General features: G+C 59.5%; 1 protein-coding gene across 1 annotated transcript in view; it reads right to left on the bottom strand.

Annotated features, from left to right (window-relative positions):
• Positions 1 to 4,218: 4,218 nt before the first annotated feature.
• The window catches only part of BRWD3 (bromodomain and WD repeat domain containing 3), a 62,034-nt gene continuing 44,340 nt past the window's right edge, over positions 4,219 to 21,912 (bottom strand). The window contains 20 exon segments of the mRNA XM_038747792.1: positions 4,219 to 4,566; positions 4,568 to 5,022; positions 5,125 to 5,259; positions 5,828 to 5,925; positions 7,581 to 7,792; positions 8,458 to 8,811; positions 8,881 to 8,978; positions 9,146 to 9,201; positions 9,341 to 9,670; positions 9,820 to 9,974; positions 10,274 to 10,392; positions 11,059 to 11,119; positions 11,754 to 11,832; positions 11,927 to 12,052; positions 12,233 to 12,353; positions 12,693 to 12,848; positions 12,968 to 13,029; positions 15,767 to 15,878; positions 16,628 to 16,710; positions 17,704 to 17,828. Coding sequence (XP_038603720.1) covers positions 4,234 to 4,566; positions 4,568 to 5,022; positions 5,125 to 5,259; positions 5,828 to 5,925; positions 7,581 to 7,792; positions 8,458 to 8,811; positions 8,881 to 8,978; positions 9,146 to 9,201; positions 9,341 to 9,670; positions 9,820 to 9,974; positions 10,274 to 10,392; positions 11,059 to 11,119; positions 11,754 to 11,832; positions 11,927 to 12,052; positions 12,233 to 12,353; positions 12,693 to 12,848; positions 12,968 to 13,029; positions 15,767 to 15,878; positions 16,628 to 16,710; positions 17,704 to 17,828 — 3,270 coding nt within the window. The 3' untranslated portion in view covers positions 4,219 to 4,233.

Below are 21,912 nucleotides of genomic sequence, written 5' to 3'. Positions count from 1 at the left end.
TCATCCCGTGGCATTACAAATCCCTGAAGTAGCTCATCATTTAGAGGGACCTGAGATCGCTCGGGGCGGGGAACAGAGGGAGGGAGGGGAAGACTCATCCCGAGGCGCCCGCGCCGCCTCCAATCCGGGGCGTTTTGGGTGGACACCTGGGGGGCCGGTGGAAGTCGCCGTCAGGGGAGGAAGAGCTGGGTCAGTCCGGGAGCTACCGGTGATGGTGGGCGGGGGGATTGGTCATCCTGAGGCTGCCAAGGGCAGGCTTCTGGACGATGGGCCGTGAAGAGGCAGGAGGGACACCCTCCCTCCACAGCCCTGGGTTGGGGGCCACTCTCTTCCCTCCCTTGAATCTCCTATCGCTGCAGCCCCCCCAGATTACAACCCACGCGCACTGGGTTCAGGGTGGCGTGCGGGAGGAGGGGGTATTCCAAACACGATAAAGCGTTCGCTGGCCGGGCCCCCAGTGACCCACCAGAGCCAAGCACCAATGGGACCTAAGCATCAGCTCTGGTTCCCCGCCAGGATGTCCCCCCGCCCAGCCCCAACTGGGAAACTGGGCTCCACGGCTCGGCTCTAGGAATTCACCGGGAGCCGGCCCACGGTCCCACCATCTCCAGACCCTGGCTTCAAAGAGGCACCGGCAAAGCCCAATAGAGAGCCCCCGCCGGGGTCCTGGGATCCAATCCCAGACCCCTCTCCGCCCTTCCGGGCCGCAGTTCTGACCCTAGACAGTCCGGGGACGGAGACCCCAAATCGAGACACGGAGCAGACGTGAGATGCCACCCAGGCGGAAGCTCGCCATCCATCCTGTGGCCACCGGTCACTGCCTACGGCCTGCCCGGCTCCCTTTGGTCGCCTCGGTCGGGATGGGCAGCCCCCGGGAGGCCCCGCTCTGGTCCACGCCCACCCGTCCACCCGCCTCGGCCAGATTCCAGTGTCGGGGAGGCCGTGCGCCCAGGCAGAGGCCCGGGTTGTCTCTCTGGGGGACAAATGGCACCCGCCGCCCAACAGGTTTTAGGAGCTGGAAAATCAGAGCAAGGAGAGAAGAGGAACGCTGCCCTGCAGCCACCACCGACGCCACCACTGCCACAAGTCATAGTACTGTTCCTGTTCCCCGTCCCCCCCAAGGGCACACTCACACATGCACACACTCACACTCCCTCTCGCTCTCCTTCAGGGTGAGTTTCCAAAGTCTAGAAGGAGCAGGCCTGCTGGAAGCTCGCCTCGCTCTCCCCACCACTGCCCAGCAAGGGTCTGGGCCCGGGTTCACTTGGCTACGCCAAGCCAGGAGAGGGATGGACAAGGACGGAGCTGGAGTCGAAAGAAGGATGTTCTCTGGAGGTGAGAGGAGCACCAGCTGAAAGCAGCCACCGCCGGACTTGGCGGGGGGGTCTGTGGGCCCGGCCGATACCACGGCACTGGGGACTGGGCGAGCCAGGCTCCTTCCTTCTCCCCACCCTCCTACCCATGGCAACTGAATTGGAGAGCGAAGTGGGTTGGGGAAGACTATGTTTCCTGCCCCTCCACACAAAAACACACACATACACGCACGGGTGCATGCATGGCATGGTTGGACACAGAGTGGCAGAGCACACTGGCACCATACTGCCTCACCCAGAACCCTCCCTTGGGCCAAGTGGGCACCGTGCGCAGGGCTGCGGCCCCCCTGTCTCTCTCCTCCATGTCTGGGACATGTCCACCAGTCAGTCCCAACTCCTCCCAAGCAAAGGCACCTCTAGAGCTGGCCAGAGCACGCCCTCTTGGCTGCAGAGATTTGCCTCAGACCAGGATAAGAGAAGGGGTTCCACTTCCCACCCTCCCTCCTTGCTCCCATGGAAAAAACCATCACATCGAGAGGTCAGTGCCCTTTCAGAAAGCCAATCTGGATGCCCAAAGGCCGCCCGGCTGCCCCCATTATATAAAAACACTCATTCCCCGCTTGGGGAATCTGCAGGGCTAGGAGAGCTGGGAGGGGCGGGGTGGCGGGGAGAGTCCGGGGAGCGGAAGGGGCGGAGGGGAGACGTGTTCAGAGTCCCAAAGGTCAGGATCCAGCAGGAATATGGGAATAGAGTTCCCCTCCTGGTGGAATTCTCATTTCTCCAGGGCTCAAGAGGTACTCAGTGCTGGAAAAACACGCACGCACATGAAGACAACACACCTCCAGGGGCATACCCACACTGGCACGTGTACACACATACACACACATAAATACACACGCAAACACCCCACCCCCCCAATTCGTGGACACCCATAACTGCGCCTGCTTGCATGGCCCACGGTGCACATGAAGACAACACACCTCCAGGGGCATACCCACACTGGCACGTGTACACACATACACACACATAAATACACACGCAAACACCCCACCCCCCCAATTCGTGGACACCCATAACTGTGCCTGCTTGCATGGCCCACGGTGCACACCCACACACCTACACTCGCACGGTCACACGTGGGCAAAGACGCTCACGTGCTGACCCCCGCTGGGGCTCGGGGCCGGCATCCACGGCCACTGACTCAAAACAAAGCGTCCGACAGAGAAGAAGAAAATGACCCCAGGTGGGTCACTCCACATTTAAAGAAGCCCGATGTGGTTATAAAAAACCAAAAGCCTAAATTAAAAAAACAAAACCAGACTCCTGAAAAACATAGCTTACTCCCTTCATGCTTCTAAAAGAAAATCCACATGCAAGAACGCAAGCGGATCCGTCTCCCGATGAACTCTAGCTGTCCGTGCCGTCCGAGCCCCCACCACCAGGCTCTCAGAAACAGTCCGGCAGCGCGTCGGAGATTAACCCTAAAGCCCCGGCAAAATGCTACTACCTTCACAGTATTGCATTACACAGAAAACACACGCTACGAAAGCACCCTCAGTCTCTCTCATCACCCTACCTCAAACCTAGGAAAAAAACGGGACGGTCCGGGGGCCCACGTGGGTTGCTTTCCCCAGATAAATAATGAGCGAAGCAGCGGAAGGGCCGTCGTCCCGTCCGGGCGGAGGTCTCGGCTCCGGTGCCGGTCAGAGCCCCGGGAGGGGACGCGTTGGGTGGAGGGGGGAGGCCGATTCGGGGCACCGACTGTGTCCCCTCCCTCCTGACATCGGTGTACCCCCGTGCCAGGCTTTCTCCAACCCCGCCGCTCTCCGCATGGCACGGCATCCCAACCCGCAGGGTGGTGAAGAGCTCACGGGCAGGAGGTGGTCCGGTGCCATGAAGCCAGCGGAGACTTGCGGGCCCGTCCCGTGAGGAGGGGAAGGGGCCGCAGATGCAGCTCCTTCCCTCCACGATCGCACCCCCGGCCTCTCGCCGAGCATCAGGGCAGGGCGGCCGAGGAAGAAGACAGACTGCCATCGCTGCCAGCAACTCCTGCGTTTGGCACCTCTTGTCTGGACTCCGGTACGTCCCCAGAACTCTTTTTTTTTTTAATAAAGTTAACGCACACATCAGGACACACCACATCGAAGGTTTGCTACATATATACAAGGCACCAACCCTTTCTCACTTTGTACATGAATCAAGAATCGATTAAAAGCGTAGGTAGATCCCTCCCCCCGCCCCCCCCCCCCCCGACCCCAAAAACCTGTCGTATAAATATACTTCGGTTCAGGATAATTCATGGACGTTTTGGCTTGGGAAGATTAAAATATTCCAAATCCTTCTTACACTCTAGAAACTGTAAACATTTTATAGCTGCCTTTAGGATTGGTGAATTGTGCAAAAGTCGTCATTATTACTGTGAATCGGAATCAATGGCAGAAACTCGATAAAAGAGACGGTGCGGACTTTGGAGAATGAAAACCCGACGAGGGGAAGGAGGCGGCGGTGGGGCGAGGGGGTGGGGTGGGGGTTCGTTCACCATGAAAACGTCACGCTACGCTCATGAGAAGCTGGAGGCTCCTTTGAACTTAATAAATCTGTAGTGTGTAGGGTAAGCGGGGACAGAGCGGGGACGGGGAGGAGAGAGGACGCGGACAGAATCTATTTAATTTAAGGCCCGATGAGTAAGGCTTGTTTGGGCAGACGACGGGCGGACGCCTGGAGTCTCAGAAAGGGTGACCCCGACGTGGGGAGTGGGGGCGGAGGGGGGGATGTGATGTGGGGAAGGGGGTGGGGTGAGCACCTTTTTGCCTGATAGACTTCCTGGTAAAATCCCTGCAGTAGAAGTTGGCCGCCGAAACTCCTTTCCGTTCATCCGGTCCCCCGCTGGGTGGGCGGGCGGGCGGGCGGCCCCCCGGGGTCAGCAGTTCCAGCCCATGAGGTGGCTGACCCTGGCTTTCTCGGTCATCTTGCGCACGCGGCCCGAGCGCGAGGTGCCCAGGTTGAGCGGGTCGAAGACGGGCAGGAAGCTGTCGTTGTCCGAGTCGTCGTGGTACAGCACCGTCCTGCGGCCTTGGTTCCGCGTCCTGATGCCGGGGGGCCGGCCGCCGCAACCGGCCCACGGGCCCTCCGGCTCCTCATCCGGGGTCAGGCGGGCCCGCTTGGCTCGGGCGGCCCCCCGGCCTCCCCGTCCGCGGCTGCCCCGTCCGCGGCCGCCCCGTCCGCGGCCGCCCCGGCCCCGGCCCCCGCCTCCGCCGCCCCCCCCGGCCGCGGCGGCCCCAGCGGCCCCAGCGGCCCCGTCCAGCGGCTCCTCTCGTCTTCCAGGGTCTCCTGCCGTCGGCCGGGTCCGGGCGGAACTTCCTCCGGGCCCTGGAAGGGGCCGCTTTGCTGTAGTCGTGGTCCCCATCCACAAAGTCCCGGTCCGTCCGGGATGTGCAGTCCGAGTCGGAGCTGGATGCCGACTCGCCGCTGTCCGATGAAAGCGGGTGAGGCTTCTCTCTGGCTTCCTTCTTCTCCCTGTCCTCCTCCTCCTCCTCGTCGTCACCCTCCCCGTCATCGTCCTCATCCCCCTCCTCGTCCCTGCAGCTCTCCTCCTCCTCCTCGGACCCCGAGAGCAGTTTCCTCTTGACTCCGGCCCGAGCCTCTCTGCCTCCGCTGCTGCCACTGCCACCGCCGTCCCCGCTGCTCGGCGGCCCGTTGGGGGACTCGGCTGCCGGGGGGAGGGAAGGGGAGGACAGTGGGGGGGACGAGGTTGGAGCCGTCGGGCACCGCCCCGACCCTGCGTCCCTGCTTCCCCACGCCCCGTGTCTACCTTGTTTAACGGGGGTGACTTTGCCCCGGGGGCTTCTCCCTCTCCCCGGATCGGTGCCGGCCCAGCTCGTCGCCGCCGGGACGTCCATCTCCTGGACCCCGCTGCGCTCGGGGGGCTCTTCTGCGATGTCTGAAACTTCATTTTCACAAGACCGCGCGGGCTGAGTTGTTGGAGGGGCTGTGCCGACCACCCCGGGCCCTTGGGCGGTGTTCCAAGGGCAGGAGGCCGGACTCTCGTCCGGCCCAGATCCCGGGCACCGGGTCGCCACTGCCACAGAGCTGGCACCAGAAGCTGCCCGCCCAACCACACTGAGGTAGGGAGAAGAGGGGTTTTGGAGCCGGGACCGGGGGTGGGGGTCTCCTGCCCACCCGGTGACACCGGGGGAGAGAGAAGAAGGGTCGCGGAGCCAGGCCTGGAGGCTGTTCGCCCACCCCACCACATTGGGGGAGGGAGAGGAGAGCCTTCAGAGCCACATTAGGAGGGGGGACTCAGAGTCACGCCCAGGAGCCACCAACTGGCCCACTCGGCCACACTAGAGGAAGAAGAGGGGTCTCAGAGCCACGCCTGGGGGCCACCTGCCCACCCGCCAGGCAACATGGGGGGAGAGGGAGTGGGGGGGTCTCAGAGCCAGGCCTAGGGGCCCCCTGAGCCACACTGCAGGGGGGAAAAGCAACCTTAGAAATAGAAGGGAACTTCTCCTTACCATGAGAGGAGACGGAAGAGCTGGTCCTGGTCAAGGGCAGCGGGGCATTCTGGGTGGTTCTGGGCGGCCCCTTGGTGAACCTCTGCTTTGCCTTCGGGCTGAAGCCAGAACATTTGGGTCCTGAGTGGGCAGCCCCGGGCAGCCACCTGCCAGGCTAAACTCCTCCCGCAGGACCCGCCTCGTGACCAAAAGGCGGTCGTTAAGCCCAAAGGAAGGCTGGCCCACTGATGGTCAACTGAGCTGCCTGGAGCTGAGGATCTGGTCAGCCCAAAGGGCTTTGAGCCAGAGCCTGCGGTCCGCAGCTGCTCTGCCAGACCCCCTGCCCATCCCAGGCCGGGTGGAGAGTCCCCACTGGCATACTGAGGGTGGTCGAGCCCAGAGACCATCAAATCCTGAGCCCCAACCCAGAGGCCTGCCCAGTTCGCCGAGGTCGGGCCGGGCCTGTCCAGGGCCCTCCTTTAGCCTGGGGACCCTTCCTGCTTCTCCGAGCTCACGGACCCTGCCGGCCGGGCTCCCGGGTCCCTGGGCCTCTGAAGCCAGGTCAGGCCCCTCGGTCCACCGGCCGGAAATGCCCAACTTTCCAAGCAACTCCAAGCATCACTCTCACCGCTCATCATTTGCTTACACCCTCCCTCCTGCCCGGAACTCTCTCTTCATCTTCCAAGTCCAACTAAGACTGAATCTCCTCCAGGAAGCCTTCCATGATTCCCCCCCCCCGCCCCCAACCAACCTATTTCCCTGCCCTTCCGCATCACCTGTGCACTAGAGTCCTCATTCTCTAAGAAGGAAGCAGCTTCCTTCCTCACCCTGCCGTGTCTCCCTCCTCATTCTGCCCAGGACACCCACCTATCCACAGCCGACATCCACATTCTCATGCTCGGTTCCCACCCCTACCTGTATTTCTTTTGATGTCCGTCTCCCCTGTTAGACTGTAAGCGCCTTGAGGGAAGCGCTTAGTACAGTGCTCTGTACACAGTAAGCGCTCAATAAATACGATTGATTGAGGGAAGGGATTGTACCGACTTACTATACTGTAATCTCCCAAGAGCTCAGTACAGTGCTTTGCACTCTGTAAGCCCTCAGTGTGTACCACTGATTGATCAACTGATCTATTATTCTACGGGATCTGGGTAACATCGCCTTGGAAAATTCAGGTCACAGGGACAAGGAAACGAGGCCTGGAATTCCCCTGGCTTGGAATGCCCTTGCTCCTAACATCCGCCAAGCTAGCTCTCTTCCTCCCTTCAAAGCCCTACAGAGAGCTCACCTCCTCCGGGAGGCCTTCCCAGACTGAGCCCCCTTTTTCCTTTCATCCTCCCTATCCCCCCCGCCCTACCTCCTTCACCCCAACACAGCACCTGGATATATGTTTGTACAGATTCATTACTCTATTTTACCTGTACATATTTACTATTCTATTTATTTTGTTAATGATGTGCATCTAGCTTTATCTCTATTCTGATGACTTGACACCTGTCCACACGTTTTATTTTGTTGTCTGTCTCCCCCTTCTAGACTGAGCCCGTTGTTGGGGAGGGACCGTCTCTATTTGTTGCCAACTTGTCCTTCCCAAGTGCTTAGTACGGTGCTCTGCACACAGTAAGCACTCGGTAAATACGATTGAATGAATGAATGAATAAAGGGCCACTTCCAGGCTGACCCCTCTTCCTCTCCCGTGTGACCTTTGCAAATTTGCCCTTAAAAAACTTCATAAACAACTCCCCGATCTTGTTCCCCCACTGGGGAGGCTGACCTGGATGCTCGACTGCTGGCCGGGGAGCTGCCATCGCTGCCGTCCCCGCCGTCCCCTCCACCATCGCCGCTGCTGCTGCTGCTGCTGCGCAGGCGCTTGCGGTAGCGCGGCCTCCTCCGCCCCCGGCCCCGCGGAGCCGACTTGTACTCGGAGATGATGCTTTTGATGTGGTTTTCAAACAGGGCCGACAGCCGCAGGGTCATGCTGTAGATCTGGAAGAGAGAGGCGGCGTGGCTCGGTGGAAAAAAAGCCCGGGCTTGGGAGTCCGAGGTCACAGGTTCGAATCCCAGCTCTGCCACATCATCATCAATTGCATTTATTGAGCGCTTACTGTGTGCAGAGCACTGTACTAATGTCTGCTGTGTGACTTTGGGCAAGCCACTTCACTTCTCTGAGCCCCAGTTCCCTCATCTGGAAAATGGGGATTAAGATTGTGAGCCCCGCATGGGATGACCTAATCACCTTGTATCCCCCCCAGTGCTTAGAACAGTGCTTTGCACATAGTAAGCGCTTACAAATGCCATCATTATTATTATTATTATCTGGAAAGGGGCAAGGCCTGGATGTTAGTGGTGTGGTGGCAATAGTGGCTTCCAACCCCTCTCCCGGGTGGGTGGCCGGCCACCCACCAGAAACAGTAGCCCGAGCAGTCGCTCAGGGTGGGTCGGGAGAGAAACCGGATTGGATGGCAGGACCAGCTGAAAGGCTCTGAACACCTCTTTGTCCAAGGCCACCTGCATCCCCCCGAGGTCATCCCGGCGGGGGGCAGGCGAGCCAGACCCATCCTGGAAGTGTTCACTGGCCTGTTTCTATAGCAGGTGCTTAGGATGAACTGGACCCGTGTGACGAGACGGGGGTGGGGAGAGGGGGCCCATACCCTGGACCTCTTGTTTGGGGTGTAGGCCTTGGAGTTGGTGAAGATGAGGCGGATGTCCTTGTAGAACTCCAGGGGGCTGGCGTATCTCCCCGCCTCCAGTGTCTGCTTCACGGTGCTGAAGTCCATGGGTGTGGCGACGGCTTGGTGGTCCTGAGGGTCCTGCCGACACAGCCCGGGATCGTCACCTGAAGGCCACCCAGATGTGGGCCCCCCGACAACCACCGGGCAGCGCCCAATGCCAAGCACATGCGGCCTGGGTCCCCTTGGACCCCGGGCAGAGCAGGCTGGAGGGGCGCGTCGGTCGCCACGTCCCAGACTGGCGGTGGGGGCAGACCCTTCTCTCTGTGACGATACCCAAGTCGGAGCCCGGCATCAAAAGCCTCCGGGAGCTGCGTGGCCCGGCCCGGTGGGCAGGGTGTTTGCCGGGTGCAGGGGTGTCAGCCCCCGCAGCGCCGGCGGTGGGGACGTGCGATCGACCGTCCCCGGGGACCCCATCTTCCAGGCAGTCGGCTGGGCACCCGCTGTGAGGGCCGGGAAGGGAAGGTTCTGTGCCCGGGGACCCGCCTGCACAGTTCAGGAGTCAGGACGGACCTCGCTCAGGAGGCTCAAACGGGGGCGGGGGCATCCTGGGGCAGGAATCGGGGAATCAACTGAGGTGGCCCCGCTCCCGCCCTGTAGATCACCCCACCGATGGGCCGCAGGGCCTCCCCGCTGCCCCTGCACTCCACCTCGGCCAACTGACTCCTGGGGTCCCAGGGTCCCACACGGGCTTCCATCCAGGAACCCGCCGCCCCTCCCAATCCCACCCGCCTCACAACCTGAGGTGCTGACGCGGCATTGGCACTGCCGGAAGGGCCCCGCCAACAGAGGGGCACCGAGTCACCGGTGACTCAGGCCACTTCCCACATCGGGGCCGGGGGCGGCCGGTGGCGTGGGCGGCTGGCAGAGGCACCGGGCAGGAGGCGGGCGCTGGACCAGTCCCAACCACGGTGGGCAGCGAGAGTCCAGGTCCGCATTTTCCATCCTTAGTAGCGTGGCGTTGGGAAACGGAGAGCCGGGGCCGAGGGCTCCCGAGCCACCGCCGACACCGCCTTCCCTGGCCATGCCACCCCGGAAGCAGATCCGTCTGTCGAGCCGACAGCCCTTCTCGTCCGTGGGGCAGGGCAGAGCCCGATGCTCCCTGGGCCCGCAGGGTGTGGAAAGGAGCGGGACCCTGTGGGCCGGCAGGCCACAGAGACAACGGCAGGGGCTGGGGGTGGACGCTAAGACCTCCACAGAGCCGCGGGGCGGGAGAGGAGCAGTGACACCTGGGCAGAGCCTGGCCCTACCGGAACGAGGCGCAAAGCAATCCCGCACACCCACACGTGCGTGTCCAGAGGCACTGGAGCACAGAACACAACCCAAGCGTGCGTCGCTGAGATGGGGACAGCCAGGCCTACCACAGAGGGAAGAGGCGTCTCTTGCGGGTTGCCCTCATCGGGGGGTTCCGGAGGCCGTCCTTCGGGTGGGGGCTGGCCCTGGTAGGGGAGAAAGCCTGCGTCGGGCACCATCAGGGAATGGCCGGAGGGCGGGAGGGTCACCCGGGGCTCCCGTTCCCGGGGCCAACTGAGGCCCATGTCCAAAAGGGCTTTTGGGAGCGAGACACCACCCCTGGACTCTGAAACCTCGTGCTTGTGTGACTGAGCAGGGATAGGAGAAGACTTGGAAATGGCTGGGCCGATCGGGTGGGAGTGCAGGAGAGCGGGGCGGGAAAGGGCCTCCTGGATGGGACCCAGCATCCCTCCCCGTTTCGCCCGGACCCGGGCCGCGCACTCACGGGCTGGGAGAAGCGGTCCCCGGGCGGCTGCCGGAACGGCTCTGAATCTTCCCGCTCGTAGATGAGGCTCAGAAGCTCCTGGCATTGCCTCTGCCAGGCCGCTGCCGGCCGGCCCCGCTCTGCCGGGCGCCCCCGCCGCCCCTGCATATTTGAGGGGAGACGGGCGTGAGGCCGGGGCACAGGGTCCAGGCGTCTGTTGCTCTGGTCTGCCATACTGCCCCTCGGCTCTCCCCCCGGGAGACCCAAGCCTCTCCCCGGGACGGTGCCACAAGGGGCCTTGAGGAACAGGTAGGCTAAGCAGCGTGGCTCAGTGGAACAAGCCCGGGCTTTGGAGTCAGAGGTCATGGGTTCAAATCCCGGCTCTGCCAACTGTCAGCTGTGTGACTTTGGGCAAGTCACTTAACATCTCTGGGCCTCAGTTCCCTCATCTGTAAAACGGGGATGAAGACTGTGAGCCCCATTTGGGACAACCTGATCACCTTGTAACCTCCCCAGTGCTTAGAACAGTGCTTTGCACATAGTAAGCACTTAATAAATGCCATTATTATTATTATTATTAACCCCCTTCTGACCATCAGGGTGGCCTGCAGGGGAAGGGGCAAGGCCCAGGGCTTCTGGGGGACTCTAGCATGAACAGGCCAGGCCCTGCGGACGACTCTGTCTGACGCGTGTTTCGCTCTGATCAAAGCTGCACCCCGTCGTCACCAGATCCTGAATCCCAGCCACGGCCCTCTCTTCATCCGAGCATGGGGAAGGTTGGGGGTAGCGGGCTGACTGGAGGATACTCACTCTCCTTCCAGATGATGTCCCGGGGCCGTCCGAATCCACGTCGACCACTTCTGCCTCCTAAATCGGGAGAAAGAGGATCTTCGGCATCCCAAATGCCGGAGATTGCAACGGAATACCCCGGGGCCAGGGAGCAGGGGATGGGCGATAAAGACCGAGGGGCAAGGGGGGATGGGAGGATGGACAGGGTACAGCCAGTCAGAGAAAAGATGGGTCGGAGAAGACCGATACCGACTGTCACTGAGGGCCGAGGACAGCTTGCCAGCCCCTCGGCCCTATTGGTCCCCTGACCCTGACTAGGGCGGGCGGATCGCCCGAAACCATGCCCGTTGGAAGCACGGGTCCCTTCCTTCTCGGATGCCCGGGGCTGCTTGGCCTCGCTGACTCACTCCAGCCCTAACATCCACCCCAGAGCCTCCGGGCCCTCGCTGCTGGCCCCTTCGGGAGTGACCTGCAGGGTGTGGGGAGGGCTCGGGAAGGTCCAGGGAACCAGCACGGCCGACCGCGCATTCGCCGGCCCCCGTTAGGCCGCAAAACCACCAGTCACCTGTCGTATCTAGCCCGGCCGGCCTCGCTCGGAGGGCTCCGACGGGCCGCAGCCCGCCCGCTTCTGAGCGAACCTTGCCTGCTCTACCCCCGCCTTCCCGGGTTTGGCCCGAGGATGCCCCGCCCCACCTGCCACTGCCGCCCTCACCTCCTCCTCATCGGTGCTGCTCAAGCCTTCGGCCTTCACCTTGTTGTACGTGTCCAGGATGTCCGAACAGCTCTGGTCCCTGCAACCCAAGCGCGCCCACTCAGAAGCCTCGCCGCTGAGGAGGCTTCTGCGGGCTGGTCGCTGCCAGGCCCGTTCCCCGCCGGGCTTCCTACCCGATGAAGCGGAGCAGGACGTCGGTGACGATTTTGGCGGCTTTGACGATCGGGCTGTTGGGCTCGTTGAAGGTCCGGGCGTTGTGCTCAATGTAGCGCACCTCCCACATCAGCGCGGAGATCCTCCTGCGGGAACAGAGCCCACCCCCACCTGCTCCACTGAGGGCACCGTCACCCCGGGGGCTCCGCCGCGCCGCCCTCTGAACCAGAGTCTCCTTGGACCGCAGACCTTCCCGTGTGCCCACGCAACGGGACCATGGGCCCCGGATGGGTTGGGGGGACGGTGACGGACAAACAGACTCTCACCGATAAAAGCGGTTTTCCAGTCTCCTCCTGATGGTGTTGAGGTCGGTGGGGTATGCGACGACAGTGCAATACAGCGGGTAAGCGCTCAGGTCCACGGGGACAGCGAAGGGGATGGCAAAATCTGCGGGGCGGCGAGACCGTATGGCATGAGACCCCGGGAGATGCCACCACGCTTCGATAGACCGGCCCCCGGTTCCCCTCCAGGCTGTGGGCTGAACCCTCTGCTACAGAAACCGGGACGGGAGGAAGAGGGGAGCAGGAGGAGAGGTAGAGGAGGAGGAGGCCAAGGGAGGCACGCGGGCACCCCCTCCGATCATACCCAACCCTCCCGCCAGCCATCTGGAGATGTCGGAGGGAGTAATGGCCAGGACCACGGGCAGGCACTTTCCCGGCAAAGCTGAGACGGGCAGCATCTGGCTGCTCCGTGGAATGGCCGAGCTCTGGGGCCTGGGGCTCGTACCCAGGGTCAGCAGGTGACTGATGCCCTGGATGACGCGCTGGCACTCCTCATCTCGGGAGCGGGCACCCCACTCCCCCTCCTGCGGTTGGTACAGCAGGGCCTTCAGCTCCTCTGGAGACACCGGGACGCTGGCCCCCACTTCCTCGGGAAAGGCCGCTGGGAGAAAATTGCCGGGGACATCGCTCTCTGGCACCAACCACCCCCTCGCGCTCCCTCCTTCCGCCCCCCGAGCCCCCCATCCCTAGGGGCGATGGGTTTTCCCGAGGCAGGCTCACTTCCTTCTGGAATCGGCTCCATGTCCCATGGGCTCATCTTCTCTCTCTCGTTGTTGTCCCAGCTGTTGGGGACAAGGAATCCAGGTCCCGTTCCCTGGTACCGCTGGCCCGGTCCGCGGGAGGGTGGAGGGATGGGGTGGGAGGGGGCCGGGGGAGGGGTGGGGAGGGAACTCCCCAGGAGCTGCTCCGAGTGCTCAATCGGTTCTTGTGCCGACGGGATGCCGACACTGTACTGAGCGCTTGGGAGAGGTGGAAGGTACAGTCCTTGCCCTCAAGGAGCTCACAGTCTAGCAAGGGGGTACAGACACCAACCTCGGAAAAGGGACCCCAGTCCATTAGGTAGCCTAGAGCTCCAGCCCCCTGAGCCCTGCAGAGAATAATAATAATAATAATAATGACAAAAATAATAATAATAATAATTGTATTTTTAAGCGCTTCCTGGAGGCCAAGCACTATACTAAGCGCTGGGGTAGATTCAGGCGCTGGGGAAGCGGTATGGCCTAGATAATGATAATAATAATGATGGCATTTATTAAGCGCTTACTATGTGCAAAGCACTGTTCTAAGTGCTGGAATAGACACAAGGTGATCAGGCTGTCCCCCGTGGGGCTCACAGTTTTCATCCCCACTTTACAGATGAGGGAACTGAGGCCCAGAGAAGTGAAATGACTTGCCCAAAGTCACACAGCGGACAATTGGCAGAGCCTGGATTTGAACCCGTGACCTCCGACTCCAAAGCCCGGGCTCTTTCCACTGAGCCAGAGTTTGGGCCTGAGAGTCAGAGGACCTGGGTTCTGCTCCCGGCTCGGCCCCTTGTCTGCTGCGGGACCTCGGTCAAGTCACTTCACTTCTCTGGGCCTCGGTTCCCTCATCTTCAGAATGGGGATTTAATTCCTGTTCTCTCTGCTACCTGGACTGGGAGTCCCGTGTGGGACCTGATTACCTTCTATCTACCCCAGCCCTTAGTACAGTGCTCGGCACGCAGTAACCGATTAATGAATACCACAGTCATTTTTAATTATTCAGACAAGCAGCGGAGCTGGGATTAGAAGCCCGTTCCTCTGACCCCCAGGGCCACCGGACTTTGCCGACCCGGGAGCCCCCGAGGCCTCACGACAAGGGTCCGATTTGGGCCGTGGGGTCTCGTGCCTGGGGCCGACCCGAATGGGCGGCACTCGGGGCTAGCGGCGAGCACACTGAGAGCTCAAGGCTTGGAAGGGGAAAGTAGGTGTGAGCGCAGTACCCTAGGGTCGCGTGGGCAGCTAGGGCTCAATGGGCAAGGATGGGCATGGAGGGTAGGGGAGAAGGGCTGTGCCCTGGAAGTTGTTACACCGTGACACCCGCGATGGTGGGGACCGTGGCCGCTAGCTCTTCCGAGTGCTCCGTACAGTGCCCTGCACACCAGAGACTGGAAGCTCCCCAAGGGCGAGGGAGCGCGCATCCTTGAAACTGCAACCCACCTATCTCGTACCAGCATTTAGTACAGTGAATAGCACAGAGGCAGGACTTAAATAATAATAATAATGATGGCATTTATTAAGCACTTACTATGTGCAAAGCACTGTTCTAAGCGCTGGGGAAGAGACAAGGTGATCAGATTGTCCCACGGGGGGGCTCACAGTCTTAATCCCTATTTTACGGATGAGGTAACTGAGGCACAGAGAAGTTAAGTGACTTGACCGAAGTCACACAGCTGACAAGTGGCAGAGCCGGGATTTGAACCCATGACCTCTGACTCCAAAGCCCATGCTCTTTCCACTGTGCCATGCTGCTTCTTAAATGCCACAGTTGTTATTATTATCAAGTCTCCTAATTCTATTTAATCAATCGATGATATTTATTGAGCACTTACCACGGGCAGAGCACTGTACTAAGCGTGTCAGCCCGCTATGGGCAGAGAATGTGTCTGTTTATTGTTGTACTGTCCTCTCCCAAGCACTTAGGACGGTGCTCGGCACAAAGTAAGCGCTCGATAAACACGACCGAATGAATGAATCAATACTCTCCCAAATGCTTAGTACAATGCTCTGCACACAGTAGCCTGGAAGCTCCTCAAGAGGAGGGACCGTATGTCCTTGAGACCGCAACCTAGCTGGTTAGCTTGTACCTAAACCAGCGCTTAGTTCGGTGCATAGCACAGAGTCAGCACTTAAATGTTACCGTTATTATTATTAACAAGTCTACGAACTGTAATCAATCCAATAGCATTTACCGAGCACTTTCTATATGCCCTGTACTAAGCGCTTGGGAGAGTACTCCCACGCTGTGCGACGCAGCATGGCTTAGCTGACAGAGCACGGGCCCGGGACTCAGACGGTCATGGGTTCTAATCCCCGCTCTGGCACCTGTCGGCTGTGTGACCTTGGGCAAGTCACGTCACTTCTCGATGCCTCGTTTACCTCATCTGGAAAATGGGGATTGAGACTGTGAGCCCCCTGTGGGACAGGGATCGTGTCCATCGCGATCTGCATGTTCCACCCCAGTGCCTGGCACATTGGAAGTGCTTAACAAACACCATAATTAATTATTCCCCCAAATGCTTACTACAATGCTCTGCGTACAGTAAGCGCTCAATAAAATACCACTGACCTGCTGATTGACTGTGGGTTAGGTGTGCAATGCAGAGGCCAGCCCTCACCTCTACCCTGGGCACTGTTCTCACTGCACACCGTAACCCTGAAAGCACTGTTCGGGGAGCTCTGGCTTATTGTCGGGGGCACTGCATTCACTGCACGCTGCAACAATACTGGAAGGAGTTGTCGGGGTGCTTGGGCTTATTGCCATGGGAACCATACTCACTGCACGCTGTAGCACTGGAAGGAGCTGTCAGGATACTCCGGCTGGAAAGGTTGCTGACTCTCCACGGTCCCGAACCACCAGGCATCATCTATTATACTGCGAAACCGATCCCCTGGGACCCAAAATAGTTGCTTCAGCCCCCCGCTCGCTGGCGGGTGGGGGGGGAGGAGGAAGAGGAGGAGAAGAAGGAGGAGGTGACCTGCTGCTCAGAGGCCTCAAAAGCAGACTGTCAACCGAAGCGGCTCTGGCTTTGCGGTTCTCACGGAGGCCCCCCTCTCTTCCTGGCAATACTCATTGCTGCCCCCAATTTGACTCCCTGTTTCCTGGGGGTTTCCTGTTTCCGCCCCCCGGATTTCACCTCCACCCCAGATCGACGTCCACCTTCTCCCAAGGTCAGGGGTTGCAGGGAGGGGCGATGATGGTCAGCCAGGGAGGGCAGCGGCCGGCCCCTTCCCCTCACCGAGGGCCGGCTCTTCTCTGCCGAATGGCCACTTAGGCCTGGGCCACCTTCAGCCAGGCTGTGGCCACCCCGGGCAGCCCAACACCGGCCGGCACTTCCCACTGCGCCTTCAGCGGGAGCCCGGCGGCCGCTTTCAACCATCGTTCCCACCCGATCGGAACTGGGGCCACAGTTGAGGTAATAAGTGAGGCCCAGGCACGGTGCTCCCAAAGGAAGGGCAGGCCCCCAGCTCCGTGGGGCCGGAGGAAACGCTCGCGCCCCGGGGACGAGTTGCCCGCTCCCCGGCACCGGAGGAAATGCTCCCGTCCATGGATCTGAGAGACGGGCTCGTGGCGAAATGGAGCTTACAGCCGGCTGGCGGTCAGCAGGGGAAGAAGGGACGGGTAGGAGGGGGCACCTACCAATCTGCCAGTTCCGTTCTTTGGCCTCGTTATAGAACTGATGCAGCACGAGGAAGTCGATGACGTCTGGCATATCGTGGTACCTGTGGGCCGGAGCAAACGTCGCTCGCATGCGCCGAGCCCAGGACGGCCTCCCTGCTGGCTCTCGCTCTCGTCGCCGACCCCTCGCCCACGGCCTCCCTCCCTCCTTGTCTTCGACAGACCACTGCTCTTCCCACCTTCGAAGCCCTATTCAAACCTTATCTCCTCCAAGAAGCCCTCCTGGCCTAATCTCTCATCTCCCCACCCTACATGCCCCCCAATTGCCACTTCAGCATTTCCACATCACCGAGGTGATCGGGTACTCACCCCCGTCCCCTTCCCCACATAGCCCTTATAGACATTTCTTTACAGACTATCGCTTCCCCTCCGGGCAGTTTATTTGAGTGTCTGCCTCCTCCTGCTTAGACTGTAAGCTCCTCTGTGGGCAGGGATCCTGTCTACCAACTCTGCTGAATTATTTTCTCCCAAGCACTCAGTACGGTGCTGTGCACGCCGTAGGTGTTCAACAAATACTGCTGATTGAGTCAAACACCTTGTAACCGAAAACACCTTTCTCATAACACACCCAAACAACCACACGTACATACCCGCACCCCCCAACACATACACGCCTGACGGAAAGAGCAGGAGACCTGCATTCTAGCCCCTCGTATTCCGGACCTGCTGTGTGACCTTGGGCAAGTCCCTTCACCTCTCTAGGCCTTAGTTTCCTCCTCTGTGAAATGGGGATGGGGTCGCTGCCGTCCCTCCTTTTTGGTGGGACAGGCAGCGTGTCTGACCTGATGATTCCACCTCAGCGTTGAGCCCAATGCTTGGCCCAAAGGATACGCTGAATCGAAACCATGCCTGACTAACAGACGCCGTAGCTTACACCCTTGGAGATGGTTCCTGAGCACCACTGTTGGCCCGCAGGGTCAGAACCAGAATCGGTGCTCTCAGTGGCTGCTGTCGTCCCCAGGGGGCTACAAGGTGACCGGATAACCGGGGCCCGACTAGGGGAGGAAGGCCCTGGCGCGGCAGCCGCCACCACTCACTTGATTGAGAAGGCCTCTCCGGTCATCTTGCCTGAGGTGGGCTCGAGGAAGGCCAATTTCAGGCAGCAGAGAGTGGGCGGCCCCACCTCGTATTTGATGCCCACAGTCTTCACCAACTCTTGTTCCTGGGAGGACGACACCCACCCCGGCCCCCGGTCACTCCCCACCCCGGCCCTCACGCGCCCTCGGGTTCCCGCCACAACCGGCCGAGGGGCCCGTCGGCCTCCCCAGCTCCCGCGAGCCCCCTGGGAACAGATCCCGTGACGCTTCCGGACCCGTCAGCTGGACGGTCGGCCCCCTGTCCGTTGCCTCCGAGCTGCTCGATCGGCTCTCTCGTCCCGACTCGGGCCCCTGCATGCTTCGCTCCTCTAATGCCAATCTACTCTGTGTGCCTCCATCTTGTCTCTCTCGCAGCTGAATGCTTGCCCGGACCCTCCCTCGTACACTGGAACTCCTCCCTCACAACAATCAACCACTCAATGGTATGTACTGAGGGCTTACTGTGTGCAGGGCACTGTAATAATAATAGTAATAATAATAATAACGGCATTTATTAAGCGCTTACTATGTGCAAAGCACTGTTCTCAGCACTGGGTAGTTACAAGGTGATCAGGTTGTCCCACGGGGGGGCTCACGGTCTTAATCCCCATTTTACAGATGAGGTCACTGAGGCCCAGAGAAGTGACTTGCCCAAAGTCACACAGCTGACAACTGGCGGAGCCGGGATTTGAACCCATGACCACTGACTCCAAAGCCCGGGCTCTTTCCACTGAGCCACACTGCTTCACTGTACTAAGGGGCTGGGAGAGTAGTAGCTTAGTGGGGAGAGCACAGACCTCGGAGTCAAAGGGCGTGGGTTCTAGTCAATCGTATTTATCAAGCGCGTACTGTGTGCAGAGCACTGTACTGAACGCTTAATCCCGGCTCTGCCACTTGTCTGCTCTCATCTGTAAAATGGGGATTAAGACTGAGACAGGGATTACATCTGACCTGATTAGCTTGCATCTACCCCAGCGCTCGGAACAGTGTTTGGCACAGAATAAGTGCTGAACAGATATCACAATTAGCTCATCGTAGGCAGGAAATGTGTCTACAGACTCTATTGTATTTTCCCAAGCATTTAGTATGGTATTCTGCACAAAGGAAGTGCTCAGTAGAAAGCGTTGGAGATGCGGATGAGGTGGTAGACCTGACCCCTGCCCTCAAGGAGCTTACAGTCTACAGGGGAAGACAGACATTAAAATAAATCACAGACATAAACCCAAGTGCTGTGGGGCTGAGGGGAACGGTGAGTAGCAAGTGCATAAAGGATACAGATCTGAGTGTATAGGTGATGCAGAAGGGAGAGGGAGTGAAATGTGGGAGTGAAATGTGGGGAAGGCTCCTCGGAAGAGAGCTTCTCCCCCTTTTAGACTGTGAGCCCACTGTTGGGTAGGGACTGTCTCTATATGTTGCCAATTTGTACTTCCCAAGCGCTTAGTACAGTGCTCTGCACATAGTAAGCGCTCAATAAATACGATTGATGATGACGATGATGATGATGTGATTTTAGTAAGGCTTTGAAGGTGGGCGGAGGGGTGGTACATTGGACATGAAGGGGGAGAAAGTTCTGGGTCAGGGGGAGAATGTGGGCGAGAAGTTGGCAGTGAGATAGAGGAGATCAAGATACAGAAAGTAGACTGGCCCTAGAAGAGTGATGTGTGTGGGCTGGGTTGTAGAAGGAAATCCACCCAACTTCTAACCCTACTAAAATCGCATCCTCTCTAGGAAGCCTTCCCTGACTAACCTCTCATCTCCCCACCCAATCTTCTCCCGCTTCGGCCACTGCTGTGCTTCGGGATCACCGACGCACTGGGGTATTCACTCCTCTCTAGCCCCACTCCACTGAGTGACATAGCTCAAACAGACTTCCCAATATGGAATTCGTTTTCACGTCCGTCTCCCCGACGAGATTCCTCCAGGGCAGGGATCCTGTCTGCCGCTCTACTGTCCTCTCCCGAGCACTCAGTACAGCCCTCTGAACTGTACTGTGCCCCGCGCTCCCGGGTTTCTTTGGCTCCACTATTTCCCGGAACGTTTGCTGCTGTTTGGTCTGGACCGGGATTATGAGCACTGTCACTTCTTCTCACTGCTCTCCCCACTTAGTGACCTCCCCCTCGCACTCATCTCAGTGCTTTGCATTGGGCTCGACCCCTGGAGATGCCCCTGAAAGACCGGGGGAAGCAGAACCACTCTGCCGGGGTGATCTTTTAGACTGTGAGCCCACTGTTGGGTAGGGACTGTCTCTATATGGTGCCAACTTGTACTTCCCAAGTGCTTAGTACAGTGCTCTGCACACAGTAAGCGCTGAATAAATACGATTGATGATGATGATGATGATCTGGAGTACCCCTGGGCCCCACACCTCTCGTCCAACCCTCAGGGGCATTCCCTGAGGCGGGAGCGGGCAGCCCTCCGGACACCCGGGGGCTTACTTGAGGGTTCCCCTCTAAACTGTAAGCTCATTGTGGGCAGGGAAAGTGTCTGTTTATAGTTCTACTGTCCTCTCCCAAGCGCCCAGTACAGTGCTCTGCACACAGTAAGAGCTTGATAAATATGATCGACCGACTGAGGGTTGGGGCTTGGGACGCGGAGCTCGCTCAGTCGGCCGGTCCCAGTCTGGGCCAACCGAGGTTCAGGGCACCGGGAGCCTGGACAACCTCAGAGTCGAGGCCGAGTGAGCACCACTGGTCGGCATGGGTTCGGCCTGGCTCGGCGGCCACCCGCCCTCGGCACTACTTGCCCCAACCGCCTCCTCCCATCCCCAGGCTTCCTACCATACCGTATCATTGGTATGGCTTCATACCATACCAATCTGCGCATCAGGCAGAAACTCCTCACCCTGGGCTTCAAGGTTGTCCATCTCCTCGCCCCCTCCTACCTCACCTCCCTTCTCTCCTTCTCCAGCCCAGCCCGCACCCTCCGCTCCTCCGCCGCTAATCTCCTCACCGTGCCTCGTTCTTGCCTGTCCCGCCATCGACCCCCGGCCCACGTCATCCCCCAGGCCTGGAATGCCCTCCCTCTGCCCATCCGCCAAGCTAGCTCTCTTCCTCCCTTCAAGGCCCTACTGAGAGCTCACCTCCTCCAGGAGGCCTTCCCAGACTGAGCCCCTTCCTTCCTCTCCCCCTCGTCCTCCTCTCCATCCCCCCATCTTACCTCCTTTCCCTTCCCCACAGCACCTGTATACATATTTATTACTCTATTTATTTATTTTACTTGTACATATCTACTCTATTTTATTTTGTTAGTATGTTTGGTTTTGTTCTCTGTCTCCCCCTTGTAGACTGTGAGCCCGTTGTTGGGTAGGGACTGTCTCTATATGTTGCCAACTTGTACTTCCCAAGCGCTTAGTACAGTGCTCTGCACACAGTAAGCGCTCAATAAATACGATTGATTGATTGATTGCCTGCCTTCGCTGTGCCCACTCTGGAAGCCAGCGCTTGCCGCCCGGTACCCTCTGCCTGAGCCCCTGCCACCGGAGGAAACTCATTCCCTGGGTGACACGGGCAGCCGCCAGGATGGCTGAAACCGTGGCTGGAGAAGGGACTGCAGGGACACGAGCCCGAGCGGAGCGTACTCTGGGGAGGGCGGCCTCACCACAAGGATGGCACACGGGTGGCCAACACCCCCATCGGACTGGCCGCTCCACCCAGGCCCCGCTCCATGCCTGCTCGCTAGAGTTGTCCAAGAAGCTTACCCGCCACCTCAACTGGATTGGTGTGCCCAACAGAGGTGAGGAGAAGGGAGGGGTGGAGGGGCACTTACGATGGGCCACAGAAGCAGCGTGGCACAGTGGAAAGAGCCCGGGCTTTGGAGACAGAGGTCACGGGTTCAAATCCAGGCTCCGCCACTTGCCAGCTGTGTGATTTGGGGCAAGTCACAACTTCTCTGGGCCTCAGTTCCCTCAACTGTAAAATGGGGATGAAGACTCTGAGCCCCCCGTGGGACAACCTGATCACCTTGTAACCTCCCCGGTGCTTAGAACAGTGCTTTGCACATAGTACGTGCTTAATAAATGCCATCGTTATTATTGTTATCATTATCTGGAGGGGGCAGGAGTCAAGGGACTTAAAGCTGGTTCTCTGGGGAGGCTCCTCCTCTGGACTATAAGCTCATTGAGGGCAGGGCACGTGTCTATTATACTATACTCTCCCAAGCATTCAGTACAGT

This window comes from Tachyglossus aculeatus, chromosome 6, assembly GCF_015852505.1.
Source record: "Tachyglossus aculeatus isolate mTacAcu1 chromosome 6, mTacAcu1.pri, whole genome shotgun sequence".
Taxonomy (NCBI): Eukaryota; Metazoa; Chordata; class Mammalia; order Monotremata; family Tachyglossidae; genus Tachyglossus; species Tachyglossus aculeatus.
This window is presented reverse-complemented; position numbering and strand designations above follow the sequence as displayed.